Source organism: Amblyraja radiata, chromosome 12 (assembly GCF_010909765.2).
Source record: "Amblyraja radiata isolate CabotCenter1 chromosome 12, sAmbRad1.1.pri, whole genome shotgun sequence".
NCBI classification, from domain to species: domain Eukaryota; kingdom Metazoa; phylum Chordata; class Chondrichthyes; order Rajiformes; family Rajidae; genus Amblyraja; species Amblyraja radiata.
Genome location: NC_045967.1, coordinates 285,283 through 297,430, shown reverse-complemented (window position 1 = coordinate 297,430; position 12,148 = coordinate 285,283). Strand labels below are relative to the sequence as shown.

General features: G+C 45.8%; 1 protein-coding gene across 2 annotated transcripts in view; it reads right to left on the bottom strand.

Moving 5' to 3' along the window:
• The window catches only part of ophn1 (oligophrenin 1), a 281,908-nt gene that overhangs the window by 124,295 nt on the left and 145,465 nt on the right, over window positions 1-12,148 (bottom strand). For both annotated transcript variants that reach the window (XM_033030095.1, XM_033030094.1), the window contains exons 6-9: window positions 10,106-10,216; window positions 9,241-9,345; window positions 5,467-5,596; window positions 2,765-2,865 (exon numbers count right to left, since the gene is read on the bottom strand). In XM_033030095.1, the coding sequence (XP_032885986.1) occupies window positions 2,765-2,865; window positions 5,467-5,596; window positions 9,241-9,345; window positions 10,106-10,216 (447 nt within the window). The remainder of the gene's footprint in view (window positions 1-2,764; window positions 2,866-5,466; window positions 5,597-9,240; window positions 9,346-10,105; window positions 10,217-12,148) is intronic.

Below are 12,148 nucleotides of genomic sequence, written 5' to 3'. Positions count from 1 at the left end.
CTTGTTGCCAGAGGTGGTGCTGGAGGCAGATACAATGGTGGCATTTGAGTGGCTTTTAGATAGACACATGGATATGCAGGGAATGGAGGGACATGGATCATGATGTGATTAGTTTATCTTAACATCATACATAGTACAGACATGTGGGCTGAAAGATCTGTTCCTGTGCTGTACTGTTCTACGTTCTATGTTCCACGATTCTACACTTAGATTTGACCAATATTGGAATATGCAGCAAGCACAACTCATAGTTCAAATCTTTATCCCCCTTTGCGTAAATGAAGATAATATGCCATTTCTCCACCCAAACTGTGAGAGAGGAGTTTGCAATGAAGCGCGAGGAATGCGGCAAGAATTCACTCATCAATTGCAAGTGGATGCTCAGCCACAGTGAGAGGAGAGGAAGTGCAGGCAGCTTGCGTACGTCACCAAAGCAGCACAAGCAAAGGCATCCGCCATCTGTTCATCAAGGTGTATTTATACCGCAGAGAGACACAAAATGCTGGAGTAACTCAGCGGGACACGCTTCATCTCTGGAGAGAAGGAATGGGTGATTTCTTCAGACTGAAGAAGGGTCTCGACCCGAAACGTGTCTATCTGCGGTATAAATACACCTTGATGCTAGTCTCCTGACGCTGTCTACAGCTGAAGGAACAGGTGGATGAACAGATGGCGGATGCCTTTGCTTGTGATGCTTACGCAAGCTGCCTGCACTCCCCCTTCTCTCAGTCTGAAGAAGGGTGTTGACCCGAAACATCACCCATTCCTCCTCTCCAGAGATGCTGCCTGTCCCGCTGAGTTACTCCAGCTTTGTGTGTCTATCTTTGGTTTAAACCAGCATCTGCAGTTCCCTCCTACATAAGGTATAGGCACATGGGTTTGACAAACTAAGCCAGACTCTAACCAGACACTGGAAAACAATCACCAATGCGTGGAATTCAAAGGTCTCACCAACAATCATCAAAACTGCAACCTGCTCTCTGCACAAGGGGCACGTGAAATTATTTAGACAAACATTTCACACATTCCGCCCCAAAACACTGGCTGGGCTCAAGTTGATTCCCTACAGTCAAGGCTGAAGCTGCAGTATCATTTCACAGAGCAACTCTCACTCACCCACACTCACCAAGTGAAGAGCTCTTTGGATATAAACCACCTTCCAACAATATGCTTCACTTTAGTTTATTGTTACGTGTACCGAGGTACAGTGAAAAGCTTCTGTTGCGTGCTAACCGGTCAGCGGAAAGACAATACAGGATTACAATCGAGCCATTACAGTGTACATGATAAGGGAATAACGTTTAGTGCAAGGTAAAGCCAGAAAAGTCAAATCAAAGATAGTCTGATAATAGTTCAGAACTGCTCTGTGGTTGTGGTAGGATGGTTCAGTTGCCTGATAACAGCTGGGAAGAAACTGTCCCTGAATCTGGAGGTGTGAGATTTCAAACTTCTATACCTTTTGTCAGATGGGAGAGGAGATAATCAGACGAGGGGGGAACACAGAACTAAAATATTAAAGGACAGAAGTGGAACGCAAAGATTTTTTTTTAAATACATCAAATATTTCAGATCTGGATTGGTGGTGTAAGCAGGGGTGGTGGAAACAATCATTCAGAGTTTCCATAAGGGAATTAAAGTCAGAGAGATTCAGCATGGAAACAGGCCCTTCAGCTCATCGAGTCCACACTCAACATCAACCACCTAATTTTACATTCACCCTATATTGTTTTTTTTTAATATTCACTCCGATTCCAAATTACACCCGTTAACTACACACAAGAAGCAACTACCAGTGACCAATCAATGTACCAACCCATCTCTTTGGGATGTGAGACGAAACCAGAACACTCAGACGAAACCTGCTTCTGTTTAGTTTCGAGATAGAGTACGGAAACAAGCCCTTCGGCCCACCGAGTCCATGCCGACCAGCAATCCCCGTACAACTAACATTATCCTACGCACTTGGGACAATTTACAATTTTATCGAAGTCAATTAACCTGCAAACCTGTACGTCTTTGGAGTGTGGAAGGAAATCAGAGATCCTGGAGAAAACCCACACAGGACACAGGGAGAACGTACAAACTCCATACAGACAGGTCATAGTCAGGATCGAAGCCGGGTCGCTAGTAAGGCAGCAACATTACCCTTCTGGACGAGGGGCATGTGAAATTATTTAGACAAGAAGTTCCCACATTCGGCCACAAAACACTGACTGGGCTCAAGTTGATTCACCACACCCACGGCTTCATAGAGCTCCTCTCACACTCACTAACAGCACCCCCCGTGCATCTGGCGACTGTATTAACATGATACTTGTGTTCAAGAAGGAACTGCAGATGCTGGAAGATCGAAGGTACACAAAAATGCTGGAGAAACTCAGCGGGTGCAGCAGCATCTATGGAGCAAAGGAAATAGGCGACGTTTCGGGCCGAAACCCTTCTTCAGACTGATGGGGGGTGGGGGGGGAGAAGGAAGGAAAAAGGGAGGAGGAGGAGCCCGAGGGCGGGGGGATGGGAGGAGACAGCTCGAGGGTTAAGGAAGGGGAGGAGACAGCAAGGGCTAGCAAAATTGGGAGAATTCAATGTTCATGCCATCCGGACGCAAGCAACCCAGGCGGAATATGAGGTGCTGTTCCTCCAATTTCCGGTGTTGCTCACTCTGGCAATGGAGGAGACCCAGGACAGAGAGGTCGGATTGGTAATGGGAGGGGGATGGGGAGTTGAAGTGCTGAGCCATCGGGAGTTCAGGTAACATGATACTTACTTGCTTTACCCCAGGTTTTGGATCACTGGATATCATGGTTAGAGCTTTGGCATCTTTCACGTACTTGCAATAATATTTCACCCACGAAAATCCTAGAGCCCCTGCAAAGAGTACAAAAAAAACTTGTTGAGAAGGCGCCACAAACCAACATCGTGGTCTAGCCACTGAGATCCAGCTTTGATGAGCTTCAATCAATTCTTCCCTGCTTTTTCCCTCGACATCCTGACCCTTCCGTTCCACGTGAAATAAATTTATTTTAGACTTTAGAGATACAGCGTGGAAACAGACCCTTCGGCCCACCGAGCCCGCGCAGACCAGCGATCACCCCGTACACTAGCACTATCCTACACGCTAGGGACAATTTACACTTTACAGGAGTCAACTAACCTACAAACCTAAACGTCTTTGGAGTGTGGAAGGAATCCAGAGCACCTGGAGAAAACGCATGCGGTCGCAGAAATAGGTACAAACTCTGTATAGACAGCACCTGCAGTCAGGATTGAACCCAGGTCTCTGAGGAAGTAAGGCAGCAACTTTGCCGCTGCACCACCGTGACGCCCAGTGTCTGAGGGGGTGAGGCCAAAAATCAAAGTAACGCCCTGTGAGTTTTAAACACTTGACAAAACACTTACTGAATGTTACTCTGGGGGGGGAGGTCCTCAAACATTGGCTGTGCCGCTACAGTATCGGCAAGAATGATCAGTTCACTGAAAGACTTATACGAATCCAGAATAACCATGGATGGTTGAAATCTGTGCTGGAATCTCTGCGAAGAGAGAAAACTGCTGGAATAAGAGAATGGGTGAAGTCACAGCTGGAAACCAGATGGAATAAATTTGATTGGAGCAGTACAGAATTGTAGTTCTGATGTTAGGACACAAGATGTCACCAACGGCTGCAGTAACAAACATGGGCCCCACATTAGTTTAGATAGACAGAAAATGCTGGAGTAAAGCCCCTGTCCCACTTACGTGTCCTTGGCATGCTAATTACGCGACCTCTTGGTCGTGTTGAGACGAGACGGTCCCACAAAGCTCGTGAGCGACTTCATGTGTCCGCACAGCCGTCTGGAGCGCGTGACGTCATTTGAAGATGGACACAAATGCTGGAGTAACTCAGCGGGACCGGCAGCATCTCTGGAGAGAAGGAATGGATGTTGTTTCGGGTCGAGACCCTTCTTCAGTCTGAAAGAAGGGTCTTGACCCAAAACGCCATCCATTCCTTCTCTCCAGAGATGCTGCCGGTCCTGCATTTTGTGTCTATCTTAAATTTTCTTGGCCCCGCTCTGTGAGTAGAAGTGGGTGCGGATCCAGATCCGCTACGGCCGTGAGCCCCAGGCCAAGTTCAGTGAACGTTTGCCTGCTTCTGCTGCTGTTGAAGGTGAGACGTTGCGTCGCGCCAGGGTCTTGGGCCTGTCCCACTTTGACCGTCAGATATGCGAAAGGTCGGTGGCACGCAAAGATTTAGTTCACTACAAAATTTCGAAACGCTGCGCGATACCGCGTACAACTACATACCCCTCTGCGCTTCTCAGTGGGACCGGCCCCGTGTGGCCACAAGATGCCCGTGCGCCTCAACTCGACGACGAGGTCGCGTAATTTGCTTGCCAAGGACACGTAAGTGGGACAGGGCCTTAACTCAGCAGGCCAAACAGTATCTCTGGAGACAAGGAATTGGTGACATTTCAGGTGGTGACTCTTCTTCTCAACCTACCTATCATAATGGGACACAATTGCAGCTCCGACTGTATGTACCTATACAACCGGGGCATCCACTTGATGGTCTGCTACACAGCGGGTCAGGCAGCATCTTGGGAGAACACGGATAGGTCGAGACCCCACTAAATAAACGGCATCTGTTTAAATTAGCAGGATGTCATTGGGTCCTAACAATGTAGTCCACTCCCACCACGCAATATTGAACTGAATCTTGTTAAAATATACCATCTTCTCTGCTCCTCTCTCTCCTCTGATCAGAGTACTGACCCCTGAACATTATAGCGATATAACACATTTGGCCCAATGAGTTGTTGAGCAGCACAGTGGCGCAGTGGTAGAGTTGCTAACGTTTAATGCCAGAGACCTGAGGTCGATCCTGACTACGGGTGCTGTGAGTACAGAGTTTGTACGTTCTCCCTGTGACCACGTGGGTTTTCTCCGGGTGTCCCGGTTTCCTCCCACGTCCCAAAGAAGTACAGGTTTGTAGGTTAATTGGCTTGGGTAAATCTGTAAAATTGTCTCTAGTGTGCAGGGATCGCTGGTCAGCACAGAATCAGCGGGCTGAAGCACCTGTTTCCACGCTGTATCTCTAAAGTCTAGAGTCCTTGCAAATAACTAACCACCTATTTATATCAATCCTACATTAATCCCATATTTTGTTAATTACTCCCACATGCCTATCAGCTCCTCCTCAGATCCTACTACACATCTGCCCATTGGGGGCAATTTACAGTGGGCACTTAAACTACCTGGCTGCACGTCTTAGAAATGTGGGAGGAAACCGGACCACCCAGGGAGAACAGGCAAATTCCATCATCTCTTCCCACAATCAGTTCCAGTGTTACACCCTCGTAGCCGATTCCAAACAAAACCTAGTGCTGGAGGAACTCAGTGGGTCAGACAGCATCCAGGGATTAATCCAAGGAGAACATGAATGTCCAAGTTGACAGTAAATGCAGGAAAAAAAAGATCGCTGATCCTTACGTTTCTCCTGAAAGAAGAGGTAGCCTTCGATGGTGGGTTGTCCTGGTAACTTGCAGGATTGTGGAGCTTCTTTCATTCGTTTCATAAGGTCCTCCATCTCTTCCCGAGTGCCCATGAAGTGGTTCCTCGTCTGGGGAATAAAAAACAAAGCAGTTTCAGAATCCTCTCTCTGCTACATAGGTAGCCACACAGTGGGATGGATGCCTCTGAACAGGCCAAGTTTCTGAAGTGACCAGGCATTGTCAATTCCTAATGTTTTTTGCTCAGTTGATTTTGTTGGGATCTGTGCATTTCTGGCAAGACCAAGATTTATTGCCCATCCATAGTTCACCTGGACAAGGTGGTGACACAAGGTGGGGAGAATGTACAAACTCCATACAGACAGCACCCGTAGTCAGGATCGAACCCGGGTCTCTGGCACTGTAAGTCAACAACTCTACCAATGTGCCACCATGCCGCTCACATTCAGTGTTGAAACAAAAGATAGATACAAAATGCTGGAGGAACTCAGTGGGACAGGCAGTATTTCTGGAGAAAAATAATTTGTGACGTTTCGGGCCCTTCTTCAGACTGAAAGTCACGGGAAAAGAAGACGAGAGATATAGACGATGATGTAGAGAGATAGTGAACAAATGAATGAAAGATGCAAAAAAGTAACGATGGTAAAGGGAACAGGCCATTGTTAGCTGTGCCAGGAGAGAATGAAAAACTGGTGTGTCTTGGGTGGGGGAGGGATGGAGAGAGAGGGAATGCAGGGGTTACTTGAAGTTACAGAAATCAATATTCATCAGTTGAAACATCTCATATTGAAACATTCATCATATTGAAACATCTGTTCAGATCATGCAGCAACTATTATCTCCCTACAGAGCTTTAAAACCAATACAATTAGCAGTGATGGACATTCTGGGTCCTTTTAACCATATAACCATATAACAATTACAGCACGGAAACAGGCCATCTCGGCCCTACAAGTCCGTGCCGAACAATTATTTTCCCTTAGTCCCACCTGCCTGCACTCATACCATAACCCTCCATTCCCTTCTCATCCATATGCCTATCCAATTTATTTTTAAATTATACCAACGAACCTGCCTCCACCACTTCCACTGGAAGCTCATTCCACACCGCTACCACTCTCTGAGTAAAGAAGTTCCCCCTCATGTTACCCCTAAACTTCTGTCCCTTCATTCTGAAGTCATGTCCTCTCGTTTGAATCTTCCCTATTCTCAAAGGGAAAAGCTTGTCCACATCAACTCTGTCTATCCCTCTCATCATTTTAAAGACCTCTATCAAGTCCCCCCTTAACCTTCTGCGCTCCAGAGAATAAAGACCTAACTTATTCAACCTTTCTCTGTAACTTAGTTGTTGAAACCCAGGCAAAATTGTACACCATACTCCAGATTTGATTTTACGTGGGTGAGTGGGTGATAAAGACCCAAGTATACCAGGGAGGGCAAGTTTCACAGTTCTCCGCTTAATGAGATTGAAGCCAACAAGTCCCACTCCATCAACAGCATCACAAAATCTAAACTAAATGCACGGTGCCGTGTCAACCAGTGGTTGGAAGATTATCCCAGGGCATAATTCCAAAGTAGAGGTTTACCCTTGCTCTTATGGTCAATTTTGACATTCACAAGCCTGACATTACTGCCACTTTCCGACGCTTAAATCGAAAAACAGGCATGTGTTGGGGAGAGACAGGGTGAGGTAGACAAATAACGGATGGTGAAGACCATCGTGCACAATAAAGGGGTCAGTAACGGAGGAAGACAGCCAGAATAATGAACGGAACGGATCAAAACAAAGAGTCCTTCATTCCAGGAACTTAGCGATGTGGATACTGATCGGCATATTGCACACAGACAGTCCACCCGGTCAACACGAATTGAAGAAGAGTCTCGACCTGAAACATCACCCATTCCTTCTCTCCAGAGATGCTGCCCGTCCCGCTGAGTTACTCCAGCATTTTGTGTCTACCTAGGAAGTGATACTTCACTGATTCAGGAGCACCCAACATCAGGAAGAATCAGGAAGAATATTTTAACAAGAAACCAGAGGCCTGCAAATCAGAGAGCCGGGTTTGATCCTGACTACGGGCGCTGTCTGTATGGAGCTTGTACATTCTCCCTGTGACCACGTGGGCTTACTACGGGTATTCTGGGCTCCTCCAAAATTCCAAAGACGTTCATGTTTGTAGGTTAATTGGCTTCTGTAACATGTGTAGGAAGCAAAACTGAGGTGAAATAGAACCAGTGTATGGGTGATTGATGGTCGGCATGGACTTGGTGGGCCGAAGGGCCTATTTCCACACTCTGTCCTTAATTAAACTAAATTAAATAAGTAATAACAATTTAGAAGCACTAGCTAATTGAAAGATGGATGGATTCAATGCCAGAAATAACACATGCTTGAATATACAGGGAGAAACAGGATTGAATGTCAAAAAAGGGCACAAAATGCTGGAGTAACTTAATAGGTCAGGCAGCATCTCTGGAGAACATGGAGAGGTGACATTTTGGGTTGGGTCCCTTCCTCCATTGCCCCAAACATTGGGCTGAATGACCTATGATTACACCATTCCATGATTGAGCACATGCTGTTGGACATTTAGCAAAATAATTCTTCTGAAGAAATTCTGCATAAAGGTATTGTTAAGGGCCTGTCCCACTTAGGCGATTTTTCAGCGGACTGCCTGCGACCTTCAAGCTCGCGGCACTCGCCTGAAAAACCGCGAACTGGAACGGCGACCATCAGAGCGGAACACACACACACACACACACCGCAAAGGCGGGGGCCAGGGAAAGCGGGGAAGCGCTGTCTGAAAGTCACACGGTGCAAAGCCAAGGTGATACAGACACACACCGCGATGAACAGGAAGGTTAAAGACGGCTAGCACAGTGTACGGTAAGTCCTTTAAAAGAGCGGGGGGGGGGGGGGGAAGAAAGAGTGGGGACACTTTTAAGAAGCCAGAGAACTTTTAATAAGCCAGAAATACACAGCTGTGAAGTTTGGCGGGCATTTAACATTACCGGTTGGTTTTCCTTGGTTCTGAAAACTCGTGCTTACGTTTTTTCCCCCAATGAGCCAATGAAAATGCCCGGTCAGCAAAGGAGATTAACTAAAACTACCTACGGCTACTTCGACTACCTATAACTACATGGTGACCCCACTACAACTGCACCTTCGACTACAAAAGTATCGATTTTCTCCATGGCGACTATACTGAGGCCGCGACTAGTTCCCAGAATGCGAGAGCTCCTTGCGACCATGAAGGAGACTCACCATAGACCACCAGCGAACATGTGGCGACCATATGGCGATCGTGAGGCGAGCTCAGAGTCTCCTGCACTCGCTTAAAAAGTCGCCTAAGTGGGACAGGCCCTTTATTTCCACCACTAACCTCCAGTTTCAATCAGTTTCTTCACAGCTGTCCTATCATCAACTTGAGAGCAGTCCTGACCTCCCATCTACCTATTTGGAAACCCTCAGACTATCTTCGCTGGACTTTATCTTGCACCAAACTTTATTCCCTTTATCCTGCATCTCTACACTGTGGACAGCTTGATTGAAATTATGTATAGTCTTCTCGCTGACTGGATAGCACACAACCAAAAAGCTTTTCACTGCAGCTCGGTACACGTGACAATAAACTAAACTATGGCCACAAATTCAAGGAAACAATGCCCAGCAGAATCAACAGTTCAGTGGATCCCACTGTTGTGGATACAGTCAGTCAACAGTCCATTTCTTTATGGTGACACCAGAACTCACATGTTGTAGACTTAGCTGTAGCTGCTGTTTATAGGGCAAGAAATCCTGAGTCAGCTCAAAGGTCAAGTGTTGAAAAGTGAGAAGACTATGGAGAAATGCCAGTACCTATAAGAAGAAGTGAACAGAGATCAATGTAATCAATTGGCGAAGTGAACACACTAATCAGTTAGTTTAGTTTAGTATAGTTAACCATATAACCATATAACAATTACAGCATGGAAACAGGCCATCTCGGCCCTACAAGTCCGTGCCGAACAACTTTTTTCCCTTAGTCCCACCTGCCTGCACTCATACCATAACCCTCCATTCCCTTCTCATCCATATGCCTATCCAATTTATTTTTAAATGATACCAACGAACCTGTCGCCACCACTTCCACTGGAAGCTCATTCCACACCGCTACCACTCTCTGAGTAAAGAAGTTCCCCCTCATGTTACCTCATGTTACCCATAAACTTCTGTCCCTAGTTTAGAGATACACAGTGGAAACAGGCCCTTCGGCCTACCGAGTCCGCGCCGACCAGCAATCCCCGCACATTAACACTATCCCAGACACTCTAGGGACAATTTTACACATACACCAAGCCAATTAACCTACATACCTGTATGACTTTGGAGTGTGGGAGGAAACCGAAGATCTTGGAGAAAACCCACACGGTCACAGGGAGAACGTACAAACTCAGTACAGACAGCACCTGTAGTCGGGATTGAACCCGGGTCTCTGGCGCTGCAAGTACTGTAAGGCAGCAACTCTACCGCTGCGCCACCGTGCTTCTGGAAGTTGCCCTTGCACAATGTGTGTAACTCTTATGACCAACGTCAATGTCCCTTTCCATCAAAGCTTTAATATCACGGGTATACTTACTGGCTCCACCACCTCAAACTTCTTTCTCTCATGAACCTCTTGAATTTTGTAAACGTACTCTAAAGATGCTTCGTAGAAGTTCTGCCTCTCTCTGTCAACCTGCACGTCGGCCTGTCAAACAATCAAAAAACACTACAGCTGTTAGTCCAACCAAAAACAGTAGGTAAAATGCACAGATGGCCATAACACTTCCGTACGCAGCAAGTGTGTTTGCACTCATTTATGCCGATTGCAATTGAAGCAATTTTAGGAAAATATAAATCAAAACATTCTTCTATGTCCAATTTCATCCCCTTGAGCCGGCTTCAAATGGTTCTATTTACATTTGGATCTGTTCAGAAGCCACCACCCCACCGAAAACAGAAATGTGTGGGGAACCACATCAAAAGCAGTTCCTACACACGACAAAGCATTGCTACAGATTCACAGTCTGGGGGGCGGGCTGTGAAAGACAAACCAAAAGAATAACATCCTGGTCCGAGAACACTAACGCAATTATCAAAAAAGCTCATCAGCGCCTCTACTTCCTGAGAAGATTACGGAGAGTCGGATTGTCAAGGAAGACTCTCTCTAACTTCTACAGGTGCACAGTCGAGAGCATGCTGACCGGTTGCATCGTGGCTTGGTTCGGCAATTTGAGCGCCCTGGAGAGGAAAAGACTACAAAAAGTAGTAAACACTGCCCAGTCCATCATCGGCTCTGACCTTCCTTCCATCGAGGGGATTTATCGCAGTCGCTGCCTCAAAAAGGCTGGCAGTATCATCAAAGACCCACACCATCCTGGCCACACACTCATCTCCCTGCTACCTTCAGGTAGAAGGTACAGGAGCCTGAAGACTGCAACAACCAGGTTCAGGAATAGCTACTTCCCCTCAGCCATCAGGCTATTAAACCTGGCTCGGACAAAACTCTGATTATTAGCAACCACTTTCTGTTATTTGCACTACCAGTTTATTTATTCATGTGTGTATATATTTATACCATGGTATATGGACACATTTATCTGTTTTGTAGTAAATGCCTACTATTTTCTGTGTGCTTAAGCAAAGCAAGAATTTCATTGTCCTATACAGGGACACATGACAATAAACTCACTTGAACTTGAACATCCGTCAACAGTTTTCTCAAAGGTTGCTTGTCAAAATCCAAGTAGATTTTACAAAGATGAAGAGGACTGGTGTAGAATGGGTAGAAGCTGTCTGCCTGGGTGGATGTTTCAAAGGCCAGGGAGACAGGTGTAGAATTTTGGGATAAGACCATAAATAGCAGTGGAAGTTTCAACCTTCTCCAATGGTCATTGTTGTTCTTCTACTTCAGTTCCACTTTGAGCACCAGATCCCTTAATTTTCCAACTTTCCAGCAATCTATCAATCTCTGCATTGAAAGAATGAATTAAACACTCATCACTATCTGGATGACCAAGTTTTCTTCTCCATAAATAGCATACCCCTTATACTAAATCTATAATTCATATCCTCTGTACATTGTGTAAGAAGGAACTGCAGATGCTGGTTTAAACTGAAGATAGACACAAAAAGCTGGAGTAACTCAGCAGGTTAGGCAACATCTCTGGAGAGAAGGAATGGGTGACGTTTCGGGTTGAGACCCTTCTTCAGACCGGTTAGGGATAAGGGAAAAAGAGATATAGACAGTGATGTGGAGAGATAAGAAACGATGAATGAAAGATATGCAAAAAAGTAACGATGATTTTACAGTCACTAAAACAAGTGGTATTGTAACTATGTACTTTTCAGAGGTGATCTACACATTTTGTTTGTTACTTGTAGGCTTAAATCTATGTAATTTTATATTAAAATGTAGCTTAGATCTGTTTGGTCCATTAACTCGCAGGCACTTTTTAAGTGTACATTTTGATTACTTTCCATTCTACCATAGAGATATAAAGTCCATAATAGACTTTAATTATATTTCTATGAATCTACAGACCTTGGCTGGGAACCTGGGGCTCCCCAAAATTGTTCCCAATTGGCCCCCCCACCTCCTAAGGCCGGCCCTGTATGTGTTAATCCTGGCCAGATTGGA